This window comes from Schistocerca americana, chromosome 5 (genome assembly GCF_021461395.2).
Source record: "Schistocerca americana isolate TAMUIC-IGC-003095 chromosome 5, iqSchAmer2.1, whole genome shotgun sequence".
In the NCBI taxonomy this organism is placed as follows: domain Eukaryota; kingdom Metazoa; phylum Arthropoda; class Insecta; order Orthoptera; family Acrididae; genus Schistocerca; species Schistocerca americana.
In genome coordinates, this window is record NC_060123.1 from 604,619,141 (window position 1) to 604,643,116 (window position 23,976).

The 23,976-nt window shown below is 43.7% G+C and overlaps 1 protein-coding gene across 1 annotated transcript in view; it reads right to left on the minus strand.

Annotated features, from left to right (window-relative positions):
- LOC124616580 (juvenile hormone esterase-like) overlaps positions 1 to 18,757 on the minus strand; it is a 412,155-nt gene extending 393,398 nt beyond the window's left edge. Inside the window, exon 1 of the mRNA XM_047144901.1 lies at positions 18,572 to 18,757. Coding sequence (XP_047000857.1) covers positions 18,572 to 18,757 — 186 coding nt within the window. The remainder of the gene's footprint in view (positions 1 to 18,571) is intronic.
- Between the last annotated feature and the right edge of the window lie 5,219 nt (positions 18,758 to 23,976).

The window sequence follows — 23,976 nt, forward strand, 5'->3', positions numbered from 1 at the left end:
AGGGTATTTAATTTTTCAAACTGTACGTATAATCGAAGTCGGCCAAAATCAATTCGCTGCTTCAAGCAGTGCCGCAGAATAAGAAGGCAGCAAGTCGGAAGCTGGTTCCCACGTAGGCGGAGGTAGCGACCGCACCATATGGAGCGATGATGAATCACAAGAGCTGGGAGAGGAACGCAAGACTTGAGAACAGATGTGACTCGGAAGTAAATACAGTATGTAAGGGAACCACTAATGTTTTGACGCGAAAGGCGATCTTACTTTATTAAATGTTAATGTTATTATTATGCGTCTGGTGTCTACTCTTTCGGACATGTCAGAAAGAACATAATCGGATCCGGTTTTTCCGCTTTATGCGAGTGATCGCTCGGCCATCAGAGCACGCATACCGTCCGACCCAAATTCCCAGTTTTCCGCTCACTACGTACGTAGCTCCCCCTGTCCACCATCCACACTGCTCGCAGCATTTAGCGTGATTGTCTCAAGAGGTCACACTTATATATTACTATTATACACTCAAGAGACTAAGAAACTGCTACACCTGCCTAATATCGTGTAGGGCTCGCGCGAGCACGCAGAAGTGCCGCAACACGACGTGGCTTGGACTCGACTAATGTCTGAAGTAGTGCTGGAGGGAAGTAACACCACGAATCCCGCAGGGCTGTCCATAAATCCGTAAGAGTACGAGGGGCTGGAGATCTCTTCCGAATAGCACATTGCAAGGCATCTTAAATATGCTCAATAATGTTCATGTCTGGGGAGTTTGGTGGCCAGCGGAAGTGTTTATATCAGAAGCGTGTTCCTGGAGCCACTCTGTAGCAATTCTGAATGTCTGACGTGACGCATTGTCTCGCTGGAATTGCCCAAGTCAGTCGGAATGCACAATGGTCGTGAATGGATGCAGGTGATCAGACAGGATGCTTACGTACGTGTCACCTGTCAGAATCGTATCTAGACGTATCAGGGGTGCCATATCACTCCAACTGCACACGCCCCACGCCAGTACAGAGCCTCCACAAGCTTGAACAGTCGACTGCTGACATGGAGGGTCCATGGATTCATGACGTTGTCTCCATACCCGTACACGTCCAATTGGAAACGAGACTCGTCCGACCAGGCAACATATTTCCAGTCATCAACAGTTCAATGTCGGTGTTGATGGTCTCAGGCGAGGCGTAAAGCTTTGTCTCGTGCAGTGATCAAGAGCCCACGAGTGGGCGTTCGGCTCCGAAAGCCCATATCGATTCTGTAACGTTGAATGGTTCGCACGCTAACACTTGTTGATGGCCCAGCACTGAAATCTGCAGCAATTTGCGGAAGAGTTACACTTCTGTCACGTTGAACGATTCTCTTCAATCGTCGTTAGTCCCGTTCTTGCAGGATCTTTTTCCTGCCGCAACGATGTCGGAGATCTGATGTTTTACCAGATTCCTGATATTCACGGTACACTCGTGAAATGGTCGTACGGGAAAATCCCCACTTCATTGCTACCTCGGAGATGATGTGTCCCATGGCTCGCGCGCCGATTATAACACCACGTTCAAACTCGCTTAAATCTCGATAAGCTGCCATTGTAGCAGCGGTAATCGATCTAACTGCGCCAGACACTTGTTATCTTATATAGGCGTTGCCGACCGCAGCGCCGTATTCTGCCTGTTTACATATCTCCGTATTTGAATATGCATGCCCATACCAGTTTCTTTGACGCTTTAGCGTATGAACTCGTTCTGTTTCCGATCTGCGAGAACGAGCTTCTCTGAGAATAATATGGTTGATGTATGTTCGATTTCGTCTCTGGTGCCAATGGAAAGCGGCGGGGGGTTCCTCTAACCGGCGTAAACCTCATGTGCACGCCATACATATTCCGCTACACGTGTATCTTCCTCCTGCTTGTAGAGCATGCCTGACCTATTAAGTGGAACCCTATAGCTCTCCACCCAGCAGCGGAGTTCGATTACCTCGCATTCGATACCGTCGCATAATCGTCTGGGCCTCTAGTGTAGACATCCCACCCCGTCCAAACCAGCTGACCATGATCATCCCTGGGTCGATGTTACAAATACTATGCTTACCCTAAACTGCTGCACCCTGTGCACATCGTAGCTGTCTTCACCAACTCAGCCGTGAGGAATTGAGGATGGTCTCAGAACCCAAGCCTCAGTTCCCGGATATAAAACACCTCCTTCGTATTGTATAGAGCTATGGTTGCCCGTGCTTAAATACTGATTTACCCAAGACATTTTGCTGACTACACTAAATAAATTATTACCACCTTTTATATACATTACGTTATCAAACAGCACGTGTCGGGCAACCTTTTGCTGGCGTGGGTGCTTGCTCAGATAATTGTCCTAAAAGGACAAATTATCTTGGCGGGACAGTGACGCCGCCATCGCGACCTTGGGACCCCGGGGGCCCCATTTTTTTTATCAGTTGCTGACCCTCATGAATCGAAAACATGACTGCGTCGTTTCATGATTCGAGGGTCAGCAACTGATAAAAAAATGGGGCCCCCGGGGTCCCAAGGTCGCGATGGCGGCGTCACTGTCCCGCCAAGATAATTTGTCCTTTTAGGACAATTATCTGAGCAAGCACGACCCTCATGGCCCCCCAATGTCGCGATGGCGGCGTCACTGTCCCGCCGAGATAATTTGTCCTTTAAGGACAAGCCAAGCCTCCATGTCTCAGATGGTATCCCCTGGCAAACATACCGAATGCACCCTTGTATTCTTTCACGACATGTCGATTATTTCCCTGAGGGGCTCATTACCCACTAAACGCTGGAACCCTTTATGACTAGCACCCCTGTCCTCTATACTTGTCTGGACTAGGTAGGAAAATCGGCAAGTGGCCTACCAGGAGAGGCATCCCGTGCTGTCTCAGAAGTATTACTGTGTACCATCTCGTACATGTTGCTGTTGCGTAAGGAGGCAGCCATGCCACCCATTCCCACTGTTGTCTTCCAGCAAGACAAGTGAACCCACCACTATCCGCCACTCACTCACGAGTGGAGAAGGTTATAGAAGTGCTTGTGTATTGTGTACTCTGTTGTGTGAACCTGGTGTTCACTTCCTTCTGCAATGTATAGTCCTTTATTGTCTGGGCAGTTGTAGAGAAAGCAAGATGCCAGTACAAACACAGACCGTTAATACGGGTAATTGTGTTGCCACTATGACAGAGGGGATTGTTAGGGTACAGGTAGCACTTGAACAGAAGTAGAACGTTGCAAGAACCACGCAAAGGTATTGCATGTCGAGAAGCACTAAGTACTAGGGCAACTTGGAGCTAAGATTATACTGATTGTACGTTCTCCTTCTATCGATTCTGCAATAGCAAATTTCATATACGCCTTTTTCTGGCAGGGCTACAGAGGACGTAATTGTCTTTCTCAATTTGTCAGTCAAGCGCCCTGGGCGGTTGGTCTAACGAAACATGACTTCAAATGGTCAAGTTTAGGTTGACTGGAAAGGCATATGTTACTTACCACGAGACCCTGTGGAATGCGCAAACAAGGTAACAGTTAGTTGAGGAATCATAAAGAGACCAGTAACCACTTCTTTAGGGAGAAATTGATCGTGTTAGCTCAGAAGCGCAATGAGTCTGTCAAATCATTCTCAAGCAGGATCCGAAAGATCAATCTCCAAACATATGAGCTAATGCAGAATGAGAAGGTCAATATGGTGCTGCACTGAGAAGCTGAGAATAGGGCTCTCGACATATATTTGTCAGCATTCCTGCTGAAATGTTGTGTTGTTTTAGAACGGAGAATCTTTCTGATTTGGCTGCAGCTAGATATAGCAAGTAGGGTTCGCAGCGACCGTCATGTGTTTGCATCAGTAATAAAATTTCACCGGTTTCGGCGTGAGGACCACCTCTAACAACTTAGTCATCAGTCGGAATGCTACGAGTGTGGACAAGTAGGTCGCAAAGCACAGGAGTACAGAGTAAGAAACGGTAAAATCGAAATCGGCGAAAGTTTTTGTTAAATGAGAATGGGGAAAGTATCAGCTGTAGAAAAGTTTTCCCAGTAAAATTTAATACTGCACTATTGGATGCAGAGATAGAACGTAGCTTGTGGAGTTTCGCTAGTGGCAAGGAACATAGGTTCTTAGCAGATACAGAGGTGTAGGTATTGGTAATTGTGCTATATCTTTTGGATAGAAAAATACTAGGGTCTCCGTGTTAAAGGTTACATGGAGCTGGTGATATGGATATAACGCTGCTCATGTTTAGCATTGAGCTAAGACTTTTTCTGACCATATGGGGGTATTGCCACAGATTGTTGCAACTCTCAGGATCGATTTCCTTACTAAACACCATAATAAAGCCAGTTCCCTGCAGCATACACTTGAGCTGGAGGGTGTTTTTTTCCCACTGTGTGATACTGCCGCAAGTGAAACAATGTCGCAAGATGCACCGATCATGAAGGCGTTGCTAACTGCATACTAAAGATGTGTTCCCATGACAACGTACTGTCCGGTACAAGGTAGTTAGTTTGGGTCTCTGAATGTACTGATTTACCATAAGAAATGTTATTTGTGGTTGTGACACTTGAAAGTAACCAGCATTCATATACAATGAACTGTTTTGTATAGAGAAGCATAGTGTGTGTAAGTAACGTGAAAAATGAGTGTATGGTTCTGGTTCGCCTACTTCAATGATCAAACCATCACCAACTCCTTTCCATACCTAATACCATGGAGACACTTAATAAATTAGGCAGATGCAAATACTTCTCCACAATGGACCTGTGGAGCAGCTACCAGCAGATGGAGGTAGAATCAGAGCACAGACTTAAAACAGTTTTTACAGTACCGTGGGGGCATCTTAAATACTGCATGATGCTATTCAGGCTTAAAAATGTACCAGCCACATTTTACAGACCGTTAAATGGGGGTTTGGCAGGCCTAAAAGCTAGAAAATGTGTGGTATATCTTGTGGTACGATAGTTTTTCTCGGAAAATATGATCGACCATATAAAACATTGGAGGAAGAGTTCAGTAGACAAAGGGCAGTATGTCTTTCACTAATTATTGAAAAATTAATTTTGCACAGACTCAAGTACTTAGGCTATGTTATTAGTGAAGGTGTACAAACTGACCCTTGTTTAGTGTTGGCACTATTTGAATTTTCAATCCCTCAAACAATGAAACACTTACAATCTTTTCTGAGGCTTAGCAACTACAGAAAATCACGTGCTGGAAAAAGTGTTAACTGAAGACCCAGTCATGGTGTTTCATGATTTTGCCAAGGCATTCATCCTTTCCTGTGATGCTAGCAATAGTGCACTTGGTTGTATTCTCAGTCAGAATATCGATAGTACAGAGCATCCTGTAGTGCAGCCAGCTAAAAAGAGTGGAATGAAACTACTGCACCACAGAGAAGGAAATGTTGGCAGTGATCTATGGGATCACTTATTTTCGATATGACCTGTACAGATAGAAATTCAAAGCTGTAACAGACCGTGCTCCATTGAAATGGCTATTGGTTTTTAAGAATTCCTCTAACAGGTTAACAAGATTGGCTGTTAAGTTGGTTGAGTTTGACTACAAAATCATTCTTGGGCCTTGTAAGAAGTATACAAATACAGATACTTTGAACTGTAAGGTCACAATACTATAAAAACTTGAAAAAATGTGACTGGTAGGAACTGCAGGCAGCTGATACAGACTATCAGGTATTTAAGTAGCAGCCATAGTTTGTAATGAAAAGGGTTTACTCTGCAAGTCAACAGATTTTGGACTACACTTGATGATTCCATTGTTACTGAGGTAAGAAGTATTGCATCAGGCACATGATCATGTATTGTTGGGTCTTGATGGTTGAAGAGTGATGGATAGTAGAGCAGACGAAAAATTCTGGTGTCATACAAGAAAGCATGATATGCATCACTATGTTCATAACTGCATATGATTTGCTCAGCGGGCCAATCTCAACCATAAAAGAATTCCTCTTCAGAGGCTGTCTGAGGCATCAGAATGCTTTGAAATGATTTGGCTTGATATTTTGGATCCATTTAACAGAACCCCACACCCAAAATTGGTGAGTGAGCCACTAAACACTTGCGCTGCATTCACATTCTGTCATGCTTTACCAGAGAAGACAACTCATGTTGTAAAATTGCGAACAATAAATATGTTCCCAGACAATACTGTTAAATGGACACCTTCACGCATACGAAAGCCACTCTCACCAAATCCTCGAGCCTGCCATTCTGCACCCGTAGCGCCACCACATCACCTGCCCAGCCTCCGCACCTACAAAAATCCTGAACCCAAGGTGTGACCACGTGTTCACTTGGTAGCCATCGGAACACATAAAAAAAGGAAACAAACACTATAAATATTCTATTATGTACATATCATAAATTAAAAGCCTATGCCACAGTTTCTGGCTGTACATTTCAGCTAACCTCAAGGAATGGTGTTGGGATTTTGATATATTTTCACCAACAGGTAGATTGATTGACGAGGAAGGCTTTTGTGTGTAGTTTATTGCTTATATTAATGTTGTGTGTCTAATACATGTACCTGGTCTTCAGTCCACAGACTGGTTTGATGCAGCTCTCCATGCTACTCTATCCTGTGCAAGCTTCTCCATGTCCCCCACGTAACGACTGCAACCTACACCCTTCTGAATCTGTTTAGTATATTCATCTCTTGGTCTCTATCTACGATTTTTACCCTCAACGCTGCCCTCCAATACTAAATTAGTGATCCCTTGATGCCTTGGAACATGTCCCACCAACCGATCCCTTCTTCAGTTGTGCCACAAATTCCTCTTCTCCCCAATTCTGTTCAGCGCCTCCTCATTAGTTACGCGATCTACTCATCTAACCTTCAGCATTATTCTGTGGCACGGCATTTCGAAAGCTTCTATTCTCTTCTTTTCTAAACTATTTACTGTCCATGTTTCACTTCTACACTTGGCTGCACTCCTTATTAAGGCTTTCAGAAAAGGCTTCCTGACACAAATCTATGCTCTATGATAAAAAATTTCTCTTCTTCAGAAACGCTTTCCTTGCCATTGCCAGTCTACATTTTATATCCTCCCTACTTCGATCATCATCAGTTATTTTGCTTCTCAAATAGCAAAACTCCTTTACTACTTTAAGTGTCTCATTTCCTAATCTAATTTCCTTAGCATCACCTGATTTAATTTGATTACATTCCGTTATCCTCGTTTTGCGTTTGTTAATGTTCATCTTGTATCCTCCTTTCAAGACACTGTCCATTCCATTCAACTGCTCTTTCAAGTCCTTTGCTGTCTCTGACAGAATTACGGTGTCATCGGCAAACCTCATCTGAGATAATTCGTAGGGTCAGTATTGCCTCACGTGTTTCAACATTTCTACGGAACCCAAACTGATCCTCCCCGAGGCTGGCTTCTACGGGGTTTTCCATTCGTCTGTAAAGAATTCGTGTTAGTATTTTGCAGCCTGACTTATTAAACTGATAGTTCGGTAATTTTCGCACCTGTCAACACCTGCTTTCTTTGGGATTGGAATTATTATATTCTTCTTGAAGTCTGATGGTATTTCACATCTCTGTAGCAAGTAGTTCTAATGGAATGTTGTCTACTCCCGCCTTGTTTCGACTTAGGTCTTCCAGTGCTCTCTCAAATTATTCACACAGTATCATATCTCCCATTTCATCTTCATCTACGTCATCTTCCATTTCGATAATATTGCCCTGAATTATATCGCCCTTGTATAGACCTTCTATATACTCCTCCCAACTTTCTGTCTTCCCTTCTTTGCTTAGAACTGGTTTTCCATCTGAGCTCTTGATATTCATACAAGTGGTTCTGTTTTCTCCAAAGGTCTCTTTAATTTTCCTGTAGGCAGTGTCTATCTTACGCCTAGTGATATATGCCTCTACATCCTTACATTTGTCCTCTAGCCATCCCTGCTTAGCCATTTTGCACTTCCTGTCGATCTCATTTTTGAGGCATTTGTATTCCTTTTTGCCTGCTTCATTTACTGCATATTTATATTTTCTCCTTTCACTAATAAATTCAATATATCTTCTGTTACCCAAGGATTTCTACTAGACCTCGTCTTTTTACCTACTTGATCCTCTGCTGTCTTCACTATTTCATCTGTCAAAGCTACCCATTCTTCTTCTACTGTACTTCTTTCCCCCATTCTTGTCAATCATGCCCTAATGCTCTCTCTGAAACTCTCTGCAACCTCTGGTTCTTTCAGTTTATCCAGGTCCCATCTCCTTAAATTCCCACCTTTCTGTAGTTTTAATCTATAGTTCATAACCAATAGATTATGGTCAGAGCCCACAATTTAAAACCTGATTCCTAAATCTGTATCTGACCATTATATAATTTATTTGAAACCTTCCAGTGTCTCCAGGCCTCTTCCATGTATACAACCTTTTTTCATGATTTTTACACCCCGTGTTAGCTATGATTAAGATATTTTTCTGTCCGAAATTCTACCAGGCAACTTTCTCTTTCTTTCCTTTCCCCATTCCATATTCACCTACTACATTTCTTTCTCTCCCTTTTCCTACTATCGAATTCCAGTCTTCCATGATTATTAAATTCTCGTCTCCCTTCACTATCTGAATAATTTCTTTTACCTCATTATATATTTCACCAGTCTCTTCATCATCTGCGGAGTTAGTTGGCATATAAACTTATTCTATTCTGATAAGCGTGGGCTTCGTGTCTATCTTGGCTACAATAATGCGTTCACTGTGCTATTCGTAGTAGCTTACCTGTGCTCCTATTTTTTATTCATCATTAAACCTTCTACTGCATTCCCCTATTTTTTTTGTATTTATAACTATGTATTTACCTGACCAAAAGTCTTGGTCCTCCTGCCACCAACCTTCACTAATGTCCACTATATCTAACTTTAACCTGTCTATCTCCCTTTTTAAATTTTCTAACCTACCTACCCAATTAAGGGATCTGGCATTCCGCACTCCGATCTGTAGAACGCCAGTTTTCTTTCTCCTGATAACAACGTCCTCCTGAGTTGTCCCCGCCCAGAGATCCGAGTGGGGGACTATTTTACCACATGAATATTTTACCCAAAAGGACGCCATCATCATTTAATCATACAGTAAAGTTGCATACCCTTAGGAAATATCACAGCTGTAGTTTCTCCTTGCTTTCAGCCATTTGCAGTACCAGCACAGCAAGGTCGTTTTGGTTAATGTTACGAGGCCAGATCAGTCAATTATCCAGACTGTTGTCCCTGCAACTACTGAAATGGCAGCTGCCCCTCTTCAGGAACCACACGTTTGTCTGGCCTCTCAACAGATACCCCTCCATTGTGGTTGCACCTACGGTACGGCTATCCGTATCGCTGAGGCACGCAAGCCTCCCCACCAATGGCAAGGTCCATGATTCATGGGGGGGGGGGGGGGCGTACAAATATATACTTGTATTACAGACTCATCATTTTATATATATATATATATATATATATATATATATATATATATATATATAGTCCGAAACGATCGGCTAGACGACGGGCTGTAGTGCTGGGTATGTCACGTCGTTCGCCTCACCGCATCTTACATGACGATCTTCAGTTTCACCCGTACAAGATAATGATCGTCCAGTAGCTTAGTAAAGGGGATTTTGTGCAGCGCAGAGAGTTTTGTCGCGTAATGGACGAAATTTTTACGGAAGATGCAGATGCTACAGTTTTCATGAGTGATGAAGCACAGTTACTGTGACATCAGCATGTTACGTTAAAATGTTAAACACCTTTCTTCATCCAGAACTTGAAAGACGTCACGTGAACATGAGATAAATATGGCTTCAGCAGGACGGTGCCACAGCTCACACGGCGAGAGCATCCATGGAAGTGGTTCGACAAATGTCCCCAGGTCATGTTATTTCGAGATATGGTGATGTTTACTGGCCCTCTCGTTCACCCGATTTGGCGATATGCAACTTCCTTTTGTGGGGATATTAAAAACCAAAAGTCTACATGAAAAAGCCTCGGACAATCGATGACCTGAAGAATTCCATTCATTAGGAAAACCGAGCCGCATGAAATGTTGGAGAGAGCCACGTGTAACTTTCGGGAGAGGATCCAAATTTGTATCCAGCAAGAAGGACGTCATCTCTAAGACACTATTTTTCGAACCTAATTAAAGTATGTATATTTCAAAACTGCTTTAAAAAATCTATCATTTAATGCCTGTTTTTATTATTTTGTCCCAGTAATTCAGTAGTGAATAACATGCGTTTCCTCTGCTCCACCCTGTAATATATATATATATATATATATATATATATATATATATATATATATATATATATATATGTGTGTGTGTGTGTGTGTGTGTGTGTGTTCGAGTTCAATATTTAACTGGCATTTGGAATATATCATCGGAGTAATGGGACCTGAAAGCAATTCAGCTAGAGAGCAGGTGCTATCCCCTGGGAAAAGCAGTAAAGTGACAGCTACCACGAATCCAGAGACAATAGAATCTTGACCAAAATCTCTACATATTATAAATTAAAGTCCCACACTACATTCTTCTGCCAGTATGTGAAGGCTGATCTCAGGAACTAGTGTAGATATAGATTTCACTAGCAGACAGAATGACTCTTGAGGAAGACTTGTGTGTATCTACATATATTACAAATTGAAGTCCCCTGACCTGCTCATATAGCACACTGCGCAGCGTGCCAGCTTCTCAGACAGGGACGCAATCCAGAATAACGACTGTGGCTGGAGCACCAGCCGGCTTGAGTTTGGTTTTTAGGCGGTTTCCCACGCTCGTTAAACCAGATGCTGGACTGGTCCCCAATTTCCGCCTCAGGAAATATGACATACAGTGAAAATACGGTCAAAGACACGAAACAAAGTATACAGAGCTCACAGACAGCTCACGTCTTCCTTTCCTAAGGTAACTGATGGCTTCAGTAACAGTAAGGGCATCCGGTTGCGGAGTTAAATAGAAATAAATTCGCCAAATCTTGAGTACAGTTGACCCAATAACAGACGGGATTAAAGCAAAGAAGAATATAATAAACTTAACTCCTCTGCCGCTTTTTTCTGTCTGTATGCGGCGGCTAATCTCAGGAATTACTGACTAATACACTGACGGAAAAAAAGTCGCACCACCAAGGACGAGTTGTATGACATAAACGAAAGTTAGTAGGTATGTTCCTAATCTGAAGGGTTTTGCCCCAGTCGCTTAAGAGTGGCGCTCGTAACACCACTATGAGGATGCAAATCAGGTTTGCTTTAAATACACAGTAATGGCCGTGACCGGTAGTTACGTTTGCATTTGAATGTGGTATGATAGTCAACAATGCCTTTAAGGCAACAAAGATCCCATATCATTACCTCACTGAGTTTGAACAAGGTTGTGTAATAGGACTACGAGAAGTTGGATGTTCCTTCTGTGATACTACAGAAAGACTTGGCAAGAATTTAGCCACTGTACATGACTATTGGAAGTGGTGGTCATGAGAATGTACAGTCGCAAGAAGACTGGGTTCCAGATGGCCACGTGGCACTACCGAGAGGAAAGACCATCGAGTTCAGCGTTTGGGTCTGGCACATCGTACTGCATCTGCAGCAGTAATTTGAGCAGCAGTTGGAACCACAGAGACACAACGAACTGTTACAAATGGATTACTTCAAGGACAGATCCGAACCAGACGCCTTGTAACGTGCATTCCACTAATCCCACATTACCGCCATTTGCGACTTCAGTGGTGTCAAGCGAGAGCTTTTTGAAGAGCATTGTGGAGGTCTGCTGTATTGTCTGATGAAAGCTGGTTGTGTCTCAGTGCCAGAAGGAGGCCAGCTGAGAGCCTGTACGCACCTTGTATATGTGCTAGACACACTGGACCTACGCCTGGAGTAATGGTGCATTAACTGCAGACAGCATTTCTGAAATGGATATAGGGTAACCGGTTATCTACACGCGTTACTTTCGAGCTTGGAAATAATTAGGTACTGAAAAGAGCAACTAGTAACAATATTTTTAAGGATCATTAAGTCACGGTGGGAAGTATACCCGACGTGACAAGCCAAGTTCCTTTCGCACTATACAGGGTGTCCCAAAAAGAGTGACCCGATTTTAATTTGTAATAACATTGAGACATGTATTCGGCATGGTCTAGAGTTTCAGAAAAAATCCACTAGATGTCGCTACGAGTGCTGACCTGGACTGTGGAGCCAGTCTCGCGCAATATGGCGTCCGCGGAGCAGAAGGCGTATTGCGTTATTGAATTTCGTCGTACTCAATCAGTGATCGCAGTCCAGTGGGCGTTTCATATTCGATTTCGTGCTAAGAAACAGAGTATCTCTGTAGAGGCAAAAGTCCTGGCCGGCCACGCGTTCCTGAACAAACAGTGGAACAAATCCGACGAGCATTTGAGTGGAACTGGTTATTCCCACAACTTGACTCTGACAATTTCATCTATCACCAAGAATGGAGCACCACCGCACTGGCACAACAACGTGCGCAGTTTCCTCAATGCCAAAGTGCCCAACTTTGGATAGAGCGTACAGGTCCACCAGATCAGGCTTTACGCTCTTGACCTCCTAGGTCCCCTGACTTAACATCATGTGATTTCTTCCTGTGGGAATATGTTAAACAATGTGTTTACGTTCCTCCCTTACCTCGTGACATTGATGAACTAAAAACCAGAATATCAACTGCTGTAGCTTCAGTGACAGAAGACACCTTACGCTCAGTTTGGGATGAATTCGGCTATCGGCTAGATGACATCTGTGCAGCCAATGGAGGACATATTGAACATTAATGATGGATTTTTATAAACTTCTGCCTTTTCTGAGTAATTTAGTATGCAATTTGTTGGTGTTAAGCCCTTCTTCCTAATAAATAATTCTATTTAAAATCGGGTCATTCTTTTTGGGACACTCTTTAGTTGTTACCGTTTGACAACTGAAGCTACATTAGCGCTCCAAGCGGTGAGAAAGCAGTCACATGTGTCATAAGGACAATGTTTGTTTTTAATTATTTTTCTATTTAATTGACAAAATAATTGTTATATTATTGCGTTACACGCATTAATAAATTACCAAGAGACGTGAATTATTGTGAAGTACATGTGAAGACAGCCGAACCTCATTGATTCAATGACACAAGCTACAACTTATTCATGAAGAAATGTTTTCGGATATGTGTATAGTTGGTCGTGCGGTAGCGTTCTCGCTTCCCGCGCCCGGGTTCCCAGGTTCGATTCCCGGCGGGGCCAGGGATTTTCTCTGCCTCGTGATGACTGGGTGTTGTGTGATGTCCTTAGGTTAGTTAGGTTTAAGTAGTTCTAAGTTCTAGGGGACTGATGACCATAGATGTTAAGTCCCATAGTGCTCAGAGCCATTTGAAGCATTTTTTTACGTGTATAGTTGCAGCTTCCTGCGCTGACAGCAAGAGACTAAATGCACAATTCATGGATGAGAAGCATATATTTTTGTTGTTGTCTCTTCTAAATTATGTTAGGGACTTTCCTCGACATATAAAAAAAAGATTATGGAGGCTAATGATTCGCCCATTCTTACACTTTACTCGAGTTTCTAATACATACATGAATGTATTTGTAAATGTTATCAGTTCTGCTTCAATAGGGGTTTGTTGAAGATTCTTATCGTTCGTGGCTCAGACGTAGGAATAATTGTAGAACTAATTTTTTCTGTGTTCGGAAACAGTTTCATTGTTTTTGACGATTTATTATCACGCCTGTGTGGTTTTCCTTCAGCTAAAGGTGTAGTGGCTTATTTGGTACGTTAAATAGTGTATCACATTACAAACCGGTTTCCTTCTTTCCACGTTCACTGATTTGGCTGGAAGTGTAGCGAAAAAACTTCACATTATTGGGTAGATGATATGACATCGTTCTGCAAAAAGTCAGTTCTACTGGTGTTTACTAGCGGTTTCTTGTTACTAAAGGAAAACGACATTCTTCAGTAGATAGCTGTACTTTGCAAGAGAATCGCAAGTAAACAGTCCTTAGAAGATTAAAAATGACAAATACAGTGTAATTTTTTAGTTATTGTCGATTTTTATGGCACTACATACGCTCCCTGTTGTAGCAACTATGTTATAAACCAGTATAAACGATACAATTCGCATTCATCCGATATCGTGTTCCAAATGTAGCTTGCTCGTCGCTTGGCGCACTGCTATCACAGTGGGTAAGAAACGAGGCGGAATGCCACAACTGTTAAGCCGGGTTCACACAAGCAACTAATGTGGCGCCACAGGTTGTGGGTTTCTGTAGTGGCATCGTGAACTACTGTTCACTCAGGACGCCAGAAAATCTATAGAACTGCACAATTTTCACCATTGGGTCAACTGAAATCATATAGGCGGGCGTGATTGTTACATTACAGGCTATGACAATAGAGCTGCGACAAGAGTTAAATGCAAGGCAGACGAAACTCAAAGGTTGGATCCGAAAATAAATTTCGTTCAGGGATAAATCGGGGACCACAAACACTTCTCTAAAAGAAGTAACACATGGAGACGAAAATGCTGTCTGCAATGGTAAAACAACCAAGAGCTGGAACGTAAATATCATCTGCAGATACACCATTCTTCCAAGATTTTAGAATCTTATTGTATTCATTGACAAATTTAGAATAACCAATCTTTAGATTAACAGCTGCCACATCACACTCTGGAGCTATTTCCTGCATGTACTCGACAGTTCATACAATGCTTGGCCTCACAAATTATGCAATATATACAACTCGCTTCTTTTGTTACGCATATTAAGGTTATTTATTCACCCAAAAATCTTTTGAGATTGTGGGTACGTCATTGGTTTGCAAATATCCTCCCCCCACCTCCGCCCACCTCGCCACCCCACTCCCCCCCATACACACACATACACACATTGCTGTAGATCAAAAATGGTTTTCTGCTCTTGTAGTGCCACAAGCTGCAGAAATGTACGTGCCAAACACTGTTTTCACTTGAAAACACACAGAAACAGAATGGAGTACAGCAGCAGTTAATTACTCCACGATAACAGTGACAAAGCAAAACGAGGATAATGGAATGTAGTCGAATTAAGTCGGGTGATGCTGAGGGAATTAGATTAGGATATGAGACACTTAAAGTAGTAAAGGAGTTTTGCTATTTGGGGAGCAAAATAACTGATGATGGTCGAAGTAGGAAAGGAATACAAAAGTCTCAAAAATGAGATCGACAGGAAGTGCAAAATGGCTAAGCAGGGATGGCTAGAGGACAAATGTAAGGATGTAGAGACTTATCTCACTAGCAGGGATGGCTAGAGGACAAATGTAAGGATGTAGAGACTTATCTCACTGCCTACAGGAAAATTAAAGAGACCTTTGGAGAGAAGATAACTACTTGTATGAACATCAAGAGCTCAGATGGAAACCCAGTTCTAAGCAAAGAAGGGAAGGCAGAAAGGTGGAAGGAGTATATAGAGGGTTTATACAAAGGCGATGTACTTGAGAACAATATTATGGAAATGGAAGAGGATGTAGATGAAGACGAAATGGGAGACAAGATACTGCGTGAAGAGTTTGACAGAGCATGAAAGACCTGAGTCGAAACAAGGCCCCGGGAGTAGACAACATTCCATTAGAACTACTGACGGCTTTGGGAGAGCCAGTCATGACAAAACTCTACCATCTGGTGAGCAAGATGTATGAGACAGGCGAAATACCCTCAGACTTCAAGAAGAACGTAATAATTCCAATCCCAAAGAAAGTAGGTGTTGACAGATGTAAAATTACCGAACTATCAGTTTAATAAGTCACAGCTGCAAAATACTAACATGAATTCTTTACAGACGAATGGAAAAACTGGTAGAAGCGGACCTCGGGGAAGATCAGTTTGGATTCCGTAGAAATGTTGGAAAACGTGAGGCGATACTAACCTTACGACTTATCTTAGAAGAAAGATTAAGAAAAGGCAAACCTACATTTCTAGCATTTGTAGACTTAGAGAGAGCTTTTGACAATGTTAACTGGAAAACTCTCTTTCAAATTCTGAAGGTGGCAGGGGTAAAATACAGGGAGCGAAAGGCTATTTACAATTTGTACAGAAACCAGATGGCAGTTATAAGAGTCGAGGGGCATGAAAGGGAAGCAGTGGTTGGAAAGGGAGTGAGACAGGTTCGTAGCCTCTCCCCGATGTTATTCAATCTGTATATTGAGCAAGCGGTAAAGGAAACAAAAGAAAAATTCGGAGTAGGTATTAAAATTCATGGAGAAGAAATAAAAACGTTGAGGCTCGCCGATGACATTGTAATTCTGTCAGAGACAGCAGAGGACTTGGAAGAGCAGTTGAACGGAATGGACAGTGTCTTGAAAGTAGGGTATAAGATGAACATCAACAAAAGCAAAACGAGGATAATGGAATGTAGTCAAATTAAATCGGGTGATGCTGAGGGAATTAGATTAGGAAATGAGACACTTAAAGTAGTAAAGAGTTTTGCTATTTAGGGAGTAAAATAACTGATGATGGTCGAAGTAGAGAGGATATAAAATTTAGAATGGCAATGGCAAGGAAAGCGTTTCTGAAGAAGAGAAATTTGTTAACATCGAGTATAGATTTAAGTGTCAGGAAGTCGTTTCTGAAAGTATTTGTATGGAGTGTAGCCATGTATGGAAGCGAAGCATGGACGATAAATAGTTTGGACAAGAAGAGAATAGAATCTTTCGAAATGAGGTGCTACAGAAGAATGCTGAAGATTAGATGGGTAGATTACATAACTAATGAGGAGGTACTGAATAAAATTGGTGAGAAGAGGAGTTTGTGGCACAACTTGACTAGAAGAAGGGACCTGTTGGTAGTGCATGTTCTGAGGCATCAGTGGATCACCAATTTAGCATTGGAGGGCAGCGTGGAGGGTAAAAATCGTAGAGGGAGACCTAGAGATGAATACACTAAGCAGATTCAGAAGGATGTAGGTTGCAGGAAGTACTGGGAGATGAAGAAGCTTGCACAGGATAGGGTACCATGGAGAGCTGCATCAAACCAGTCTAAGGACTGAAGACCACAACAACAACAAAACTGTGACAGATTTCTCGTGTTTCGAAATACTGCGACCAGGGAGCAGTGGTGGAAGCAAAGTAGCGCAACACAGTACACTTTTTGTGGTCTGACAAAAGCTGCGTCTCTTCAGTTGCGCCACTAAACATTGGGAGTTCACGCATGGAACTGCAGTATGCCACTAGCTGTGGCGACACTTGTTGCGTGGGTGAACACGGCTTAGACTGTGCTATACAGCGTCTCCCACCTCTCAGAACTCGGAACGACCACCAAAGTCGTCAGACATCCCCAACGGTCGAAACTGGGCAGGTACAGGCCTCGGCACTTGTTCGTGACGCCACGTCAGCTAGGCACGGCGAACGCCAGGTCTGTAGCAGGCAGAAACGCCTGGGCGTGCTCGTCACTATAAATCTCTTATTTTTGGACAAAATGTTTGGTATTGTTTTGGATTCTGTAGTTTTATTTAGATGAAAGATTTTCTTACTATCGTAAAGCTACAAATGAAGATCATAGTTCAGTATTACTGAATCCTGTCGAAACAAACGTAGATCAATATGAGAAGATGCTTTGCCCATTGCAAGCTTCGTATATTTTACCTTCAAGTAACTATATTTACTTGATCCATTTTGTTGTCGAAACTTACCCCAACCCCCTTACAATGAACTCGTTTCTTTTATTTATTTATTTTCGTTTGACATCGTCACTGGAAATGTGAACTAATTTACATGTGTGAATGTCCAACTGTTGCCAGTCATTAGATTGCAGTCGTTTTCAACGAAAGGAATACTAAACAGGAAACAAAATAGCTTCATATATCGAAAATACTGCTGAGCTTAAACTTTTTTAAACATGCACATTAGAAAAGATAAGTATTCCCCTCTTGCAACTGAAAGGAGAAACTTTATAAGATAAAAAAAAATATTTGGTGAAACAAGTATCTCTCTTTTGCCTCTTCGTCTGTCCCCCACCCCGTCCCCCAACGTGTACAATCGCAAGATATTTCTTTAACATTCAGTGCTCCTCACCCCATAGTCAACCAAGATACCTAAAGAAGATCACAAATATGTTCACAGTTTCTTGTAAAAGCAACCCAGTGCAAATGTAACTTCCTCAGATTTACAAATAACGTAAAGGAGCACGAATTCTGTTGCTGCTGGACCATGAAGTTGTTTTTGTATGTCAATCCTTAAAACAGGTGGAAATTTAAGTTCAGGAGTACACTATTTGTTAAGAAGTGTAATGAATTGCACAATTAATTGATTGCAGAAATCTCTCAGAACAATGTGTGTTGGTCAATTACCGCCAATAGTTTTCACATTTTCCTATGTCAGAGAGGGAGACACCACCATTATGAGTATGCCTGCAACAGACCTGGCGTTCGCCGTGCCTAGCTGACGTGACGTCACGAACAAGCGCCGAGGCCTTCCTTTGAGTCGGTGTTGGGTGAACCTGTCGTCTCCCAATGCGACCGAGGTGCAGCCTCGCCTATTCGCCGCACGGAAGACGCGGCGCTGCTCGCCAAGTGCCGGCACGCGGAAGACAGCGGAGCGCGCTATTTTTACGGCAGCGGCACTGACCTTGAACCGCAGTTTGCCTACTGGCGGCCGCGCGTACGGGATGCCCTGGAAGCTGCGGTAGCGGTAGCGCCGGTGGCAGCCAGCCGCCCCCTCCGCCTCCGCGACGCGGCCGCGCACCGCCCCCGCCTCCACGCGGACTGTCAGCGAGGCCTCCGCGTGCCGGCCCTCTTCCTCCGGCGGCGACATCTCTCGCACTGGCCGCCAGCGCCGCCGCCTCGCAGTTATAAGAGGACACTTTCCCGGCATGCAACGCTTCCCGCTGCCCGCGGCGGGTAATTAGGCCGCGAGCGTTTAGAGGCGCGTTCAGGAGCAGTTACGGCTGATTACGAGCGCAGCGTAACGCGGTTAGTGCTGCAGCCTCGAGCAGGTGTGTCAAGAGGAGGACAGGACGGAATACTGCCTACTATTACTAACCACAGGCCAGGATGGCCAAGGCGCGGCAGTTGCCCCCTCCTGGAATCTGGTGTACAGAATTCCCTCACAGTCTGCGCTTCAGAAATTACGCCTCTTCTTTGGCGCGGCAGTGACTTCGGCTTTGTCCTGCATTCCAGGCTGACGCGGAAGTTTACAAAAAAATTTAGAAAATATTGTCTGAAAACTATTATCTGCCACTACCTTATAGAGTCATTATCTAGCTCTAGAAAGGAATCATTCCAACACACCGCTGCGAGAATTTATGCGCCTACTTTCAGTATAAAACAAACACGCTTAGGTAACACTGCCCACCATTAACTGAAGAGCCAAAGAAATTGGTACACCTGCTTAATATCGTACAGGTCCCCCGCGAGCACGCAAAAGTGCCACAACACGACATGGCATGGACTCAACTAGTGTCTGAAGTAGCATGAATCGTGCAGAGCTGTCCATAAATCCCTAAGAGTACAGAGGATGGAGATCTCTTCTGAACAGCAAGTTCAAGGCATCCCAGATATGCTCAGTAATGTTCATGTCTCAGGAGTTTGGTGGCCAGACTGTTCCTGGAGCCAACCTGTAGCAATTCTGGAAGTATGGGGTGTCGCATTGTCCTGCTGGTATTGCCCAAGTCCGTCGGAATGCAGAACGGACATGAATGGATGCAGGTGATCAGCCAGGACACTTACTTACATGTCACCTTGTATCTAGACGTATAACGGGTCCCATATCACTCCAACTGCACACACCCCACACCATTACAGAGCCTCCACCAGCTTCAACAGTCCCCTGCTGACCTGCAGGGTTCATGGGTTCAGGAAGTTGTCTCCATACCCGTACACATCATCCGCTCGATATCATTTGAAATTAGACTCGTCTGACTGGCAAGAGGTTTGCAGTCGTCAATAGTCCTATGTCGATGTTGACGAGCCCAGGCGAGGTGTAAAGCTTTGTGCCAAGCAGTCATCAAGGGTGCGTGTGTGAGCCTTAGACTCTGAAAGCCTATAACATTGATGTTTCGTTGAATTTATCGCACGCTGACACTTGTTGATGGCTCAGGAGTGAAATCTACAGCAATTCGCGGAAACATTGCTCTTATGTCGCGTTGAACGATTCTCTTCAACCGTTGTAAGTAGTAGGTCAAACTGCACGTTACCCCACTCTGCATTTTGTCAGATTTATTCAATGTGGCGGATCCAAGATGGCGGCGATAGATATGGCAGTGTCGCAATGACATCATGGCGGGAAGTTCAGATTTTGGCGGGAAAATGAGTCAATTGGGCAACCTCTACTAATCTAACCCTTCGCCTCCCCCCCCTACCCCTCCCCCCATAAAACGGCGGGAAGTTCAAATTCAAGCAGGACAATGCAACACACCACACTACCTCCACTAACCTAAGAAAATGGCAGGAAAATACGTCACTTGGGCTACCTCCATTAACCTAAGTCATCCAACCACCGCCTCTTCCTAGTAATTGGCAGGAAAAGGACTCAACCTGTGCTGGGCTGCTGGAGAGGATGGACATAAGTCTTTATTTTGCATGCAGTGTTTATTTAAACAATTTGAGACAGCAGCTCCATCCAGTTTGTTCATGATGAGATCTGGAGTCCAACTGACCTAGTACACGGTATCGCCACCAGAGGGGTACTGTCATCCCTTCCATGATGTAATCCAAGATGGCGGTCTGGGATGGTATTGCACAAACACTCAGTGCACGTAAAATTGCTTTCTAACTATCGTTAACCGCAACATATCAGAGACTCCAAAGCACACACATGCCAATGCCACTGCGAGCCTCCGCCAGACTTACGAGCACAGGGGGCGCGACCCATTGCCCTCAGGCCGCTATCACGTACACCCAGCAGGTGATAGTCACATCTATTTTGGGGTATACAGTTAGAGTTCTTCGAGTGTTATACCGACATCACCTGCCTATATAAATAAGAGCCAAGTCATCCTCTGGGCTGCACACGCGTGTTTACCATTGCCGGTGCGATACCTTTCTACCTGTGGATACTGACGTCACAGTTTGCGCTATAGAAACCTGTTCCAATGCTTCCCAGAATAGCACAGGGTACATCGCTCCTAGCGATCCTAATGGGCCTTGTGAGATGCACCTGGTCACACACATGTTTACGGTGACTGATGTGTACCTGCAAGTCCAGCTTCAAGTGAGAGATGTCTGTATAGCGGCTCACCTGTGCAGGCGCATTTAAAAGGTTCTCAATGTTATACTGATGTCACATGATCATGAAAATAAGAGCCAAGTCGACCTCTCGGAAATTGTAAAGTGCCCCAGAAATAGTTAACGGTCGCTTTTGTAGGAGCTTACGTGATGTCTCAGCTTGTCCGCAGGGAAATTCTTGCCCAAACAGGAGCTGTTTACAAAAATAGCTCAGAATAACACCGAATGCATTCTTTCTGATGGTACTAATGTGGCACCCTGTCGGTCATGTGTTACCCTTCCTGGAAATTGGTAATTCCTGCTTTCAACAAACATCTCCGAAACCACAAATGTTCTCACCTCTATGTAGAGGCTCCTATGTTCCAGCACAAAGAATGTCTTGTGAATGAATGAAGCATTCTGATTGGCTCTTACTGAATTTACCAGCCAACCTGCAGCTGCTGCTGCCGGTGCAGGAGCACTACCTGCCTAAATATTCTGTAGATGAGGCATTCAGCGGCAAAACTATTGTGTACAGATCGCCACATCGCACTGACAGTCAAACCCTGCAAAAGAGGCATACAGATCGTCAAATATGGAAAGACACTTGCTCAATTACTCTGCTCTGCGACTGAGAATGGAAGTTTGAATATTAGAGTGGGAAACCAATCTCCAACCCGGCAATATATCACTGCACACTATGTCGATGTAGTAAACATACAATTTGTATCCTGTGCCATACAAAATCGCCCCTTTTGCATCATGCATATAGCTATTAACCACATATACCACAAAGACAGACAGCAACATATATACTCCTTGCAGCACTAGATATTTTCCTTCACCTACCAGTCACAAGTCATCTGCTTCCAACACGTGACCACAGCGCTCTCAGCAGACCGAAGTCACTCTCCGAATTGTTGTACAAAGATGGACTCGTTTCCCCTCGGCACAAAGGTGTCACCGTTTCTGGTCGTGACCTGCTTGCTTGCTTGTTTTCTACACCAATCTCCAGAATCCGGAATTAAAAGGACATATATAGTTTCACATGGTCTGCCAGAATATCATGACATTTACACGATACTTCTCGATATCAGGCACATAGCAATATCGCTTGCATAGTGGTATCACTCGTGCAACATAAATCCGAAGATACAGACTGGAAATTATTTCTCTAGAAACCCGACGCTTTTGCAAGGTGGAGCATGCTGTAAACCACGGAGTAACTTATCCCGTCTGCGAAGACCTTTATGTGAAAACTCGAAAAAAATAGAGGAAACTGATATTTCGACTCGCGAATAACAATGTTGGTGATGTAACAGATTCCAAATCATTTCTATAATTTACAAAGTCAACTAAGGAGTTTCTTATGTCTAGAGAGCCAGCAAATGTGTCTTCCACCTGTCTTTCACCAGGGAGATGCACACACCACAATTGATGTTCTCTCAGCTAAATAAGGATGGGAAATGTGAAGAAGCAGTCGGTCGGACAATTGACATGGGAGGGGATAATGCTCCAGTGCAGACACATGTCCATATTGAATCTTCTCAAATTTCCGCACGATCACAAAAGGTGTCCAACACATACTAAGCATTAGTTCGTTATTCGGCCGTCTACAGGACGACACGGTTAAGTCAGCTACATTCCTGCACCCGAACAGGCCTCTCCATTTGGACACCTCTTACCATTAGCTGGAAACGTGAATCATTCCCACCACCGGTCACTGGTGCTGCACACTAAGCATGCATAGCCAGAATCATCCTAGGAAACCGGCTACATATATATTTTATCACTGTACTTACAATTAAATATTACGATCGCGGTCTCAATTGGACGACATTAGACAATCAGCAAAGTATCGGAAATACAACCTGCTGACAACTGTGGCTCTGGAAATAGAAATATTTGTACCATTCTTATGACTTGACATACTCTTCCCTGTGCTGTCACAGTATTCCACCTCAAATCCATACCTTCCTTACGACTGGACATAGTCATCTGCTTTGCACATGTCAGAATACACACACACACACACACACACAAACACACACACACACACACACACACACATATATATACAGGGTGTTACAAAAAGGTACGGCCAAACTTTCAGAAAACATTCCTCACACACAAATAAAGAAAAGATGTTATGTGGGCATGTGTCCGGAAACGCTTAATTTCCATATTAGAGCTCATTTTAGTTTCGTCAGTATGTACTGTACTTCCTCGATTCACCGCCAGTTGGCCCAATTGAAAGAAGGTAATGTTGACTTCGGTGCTTGTGTTGACATGCGACTCATTGCTCTACAGTACTAGCATCAAGCACATCAGTACGTAGCATCAACAGGTTAGTGTTCATCACGAACGTGGTTTTGCAGTCAGTGCAATGTTTACAAATGCGGAGTTGGCAGATGGCCATTTGATGTGTGGATTAGCACGGGGCAATAGCCGTGGCGCGGTACGTTTGTATCGAGACAGATTTCCAGAACGAAGGTGTCCCGACAGGAAGACGTTCGAAGCAATTGATCGGCGTCTTAGGGAGCACGGAACATTCCAGCCTATGACTCGCGACTGGGGAAGACCTAGAACGACGAGGACACCTGCAATGGACGAGGCAATTCTTCGTGCAGTTGACGATAACCCTAATGTCAGCGTCAGAGAAGTTGCTGCTGTACAAGGTAACGTTGACCACGTCCCTGTATGGAGAGTGCTACGGGAGAACCAGTTGTTTCCGTTCCATGTACAGCGTGTGCAGGCACTATCAGCAGCTGATTGGCCTCCACGGGTACACTTCTGCGAATGGTTCATCCAACAATGTGTCAATCCTCA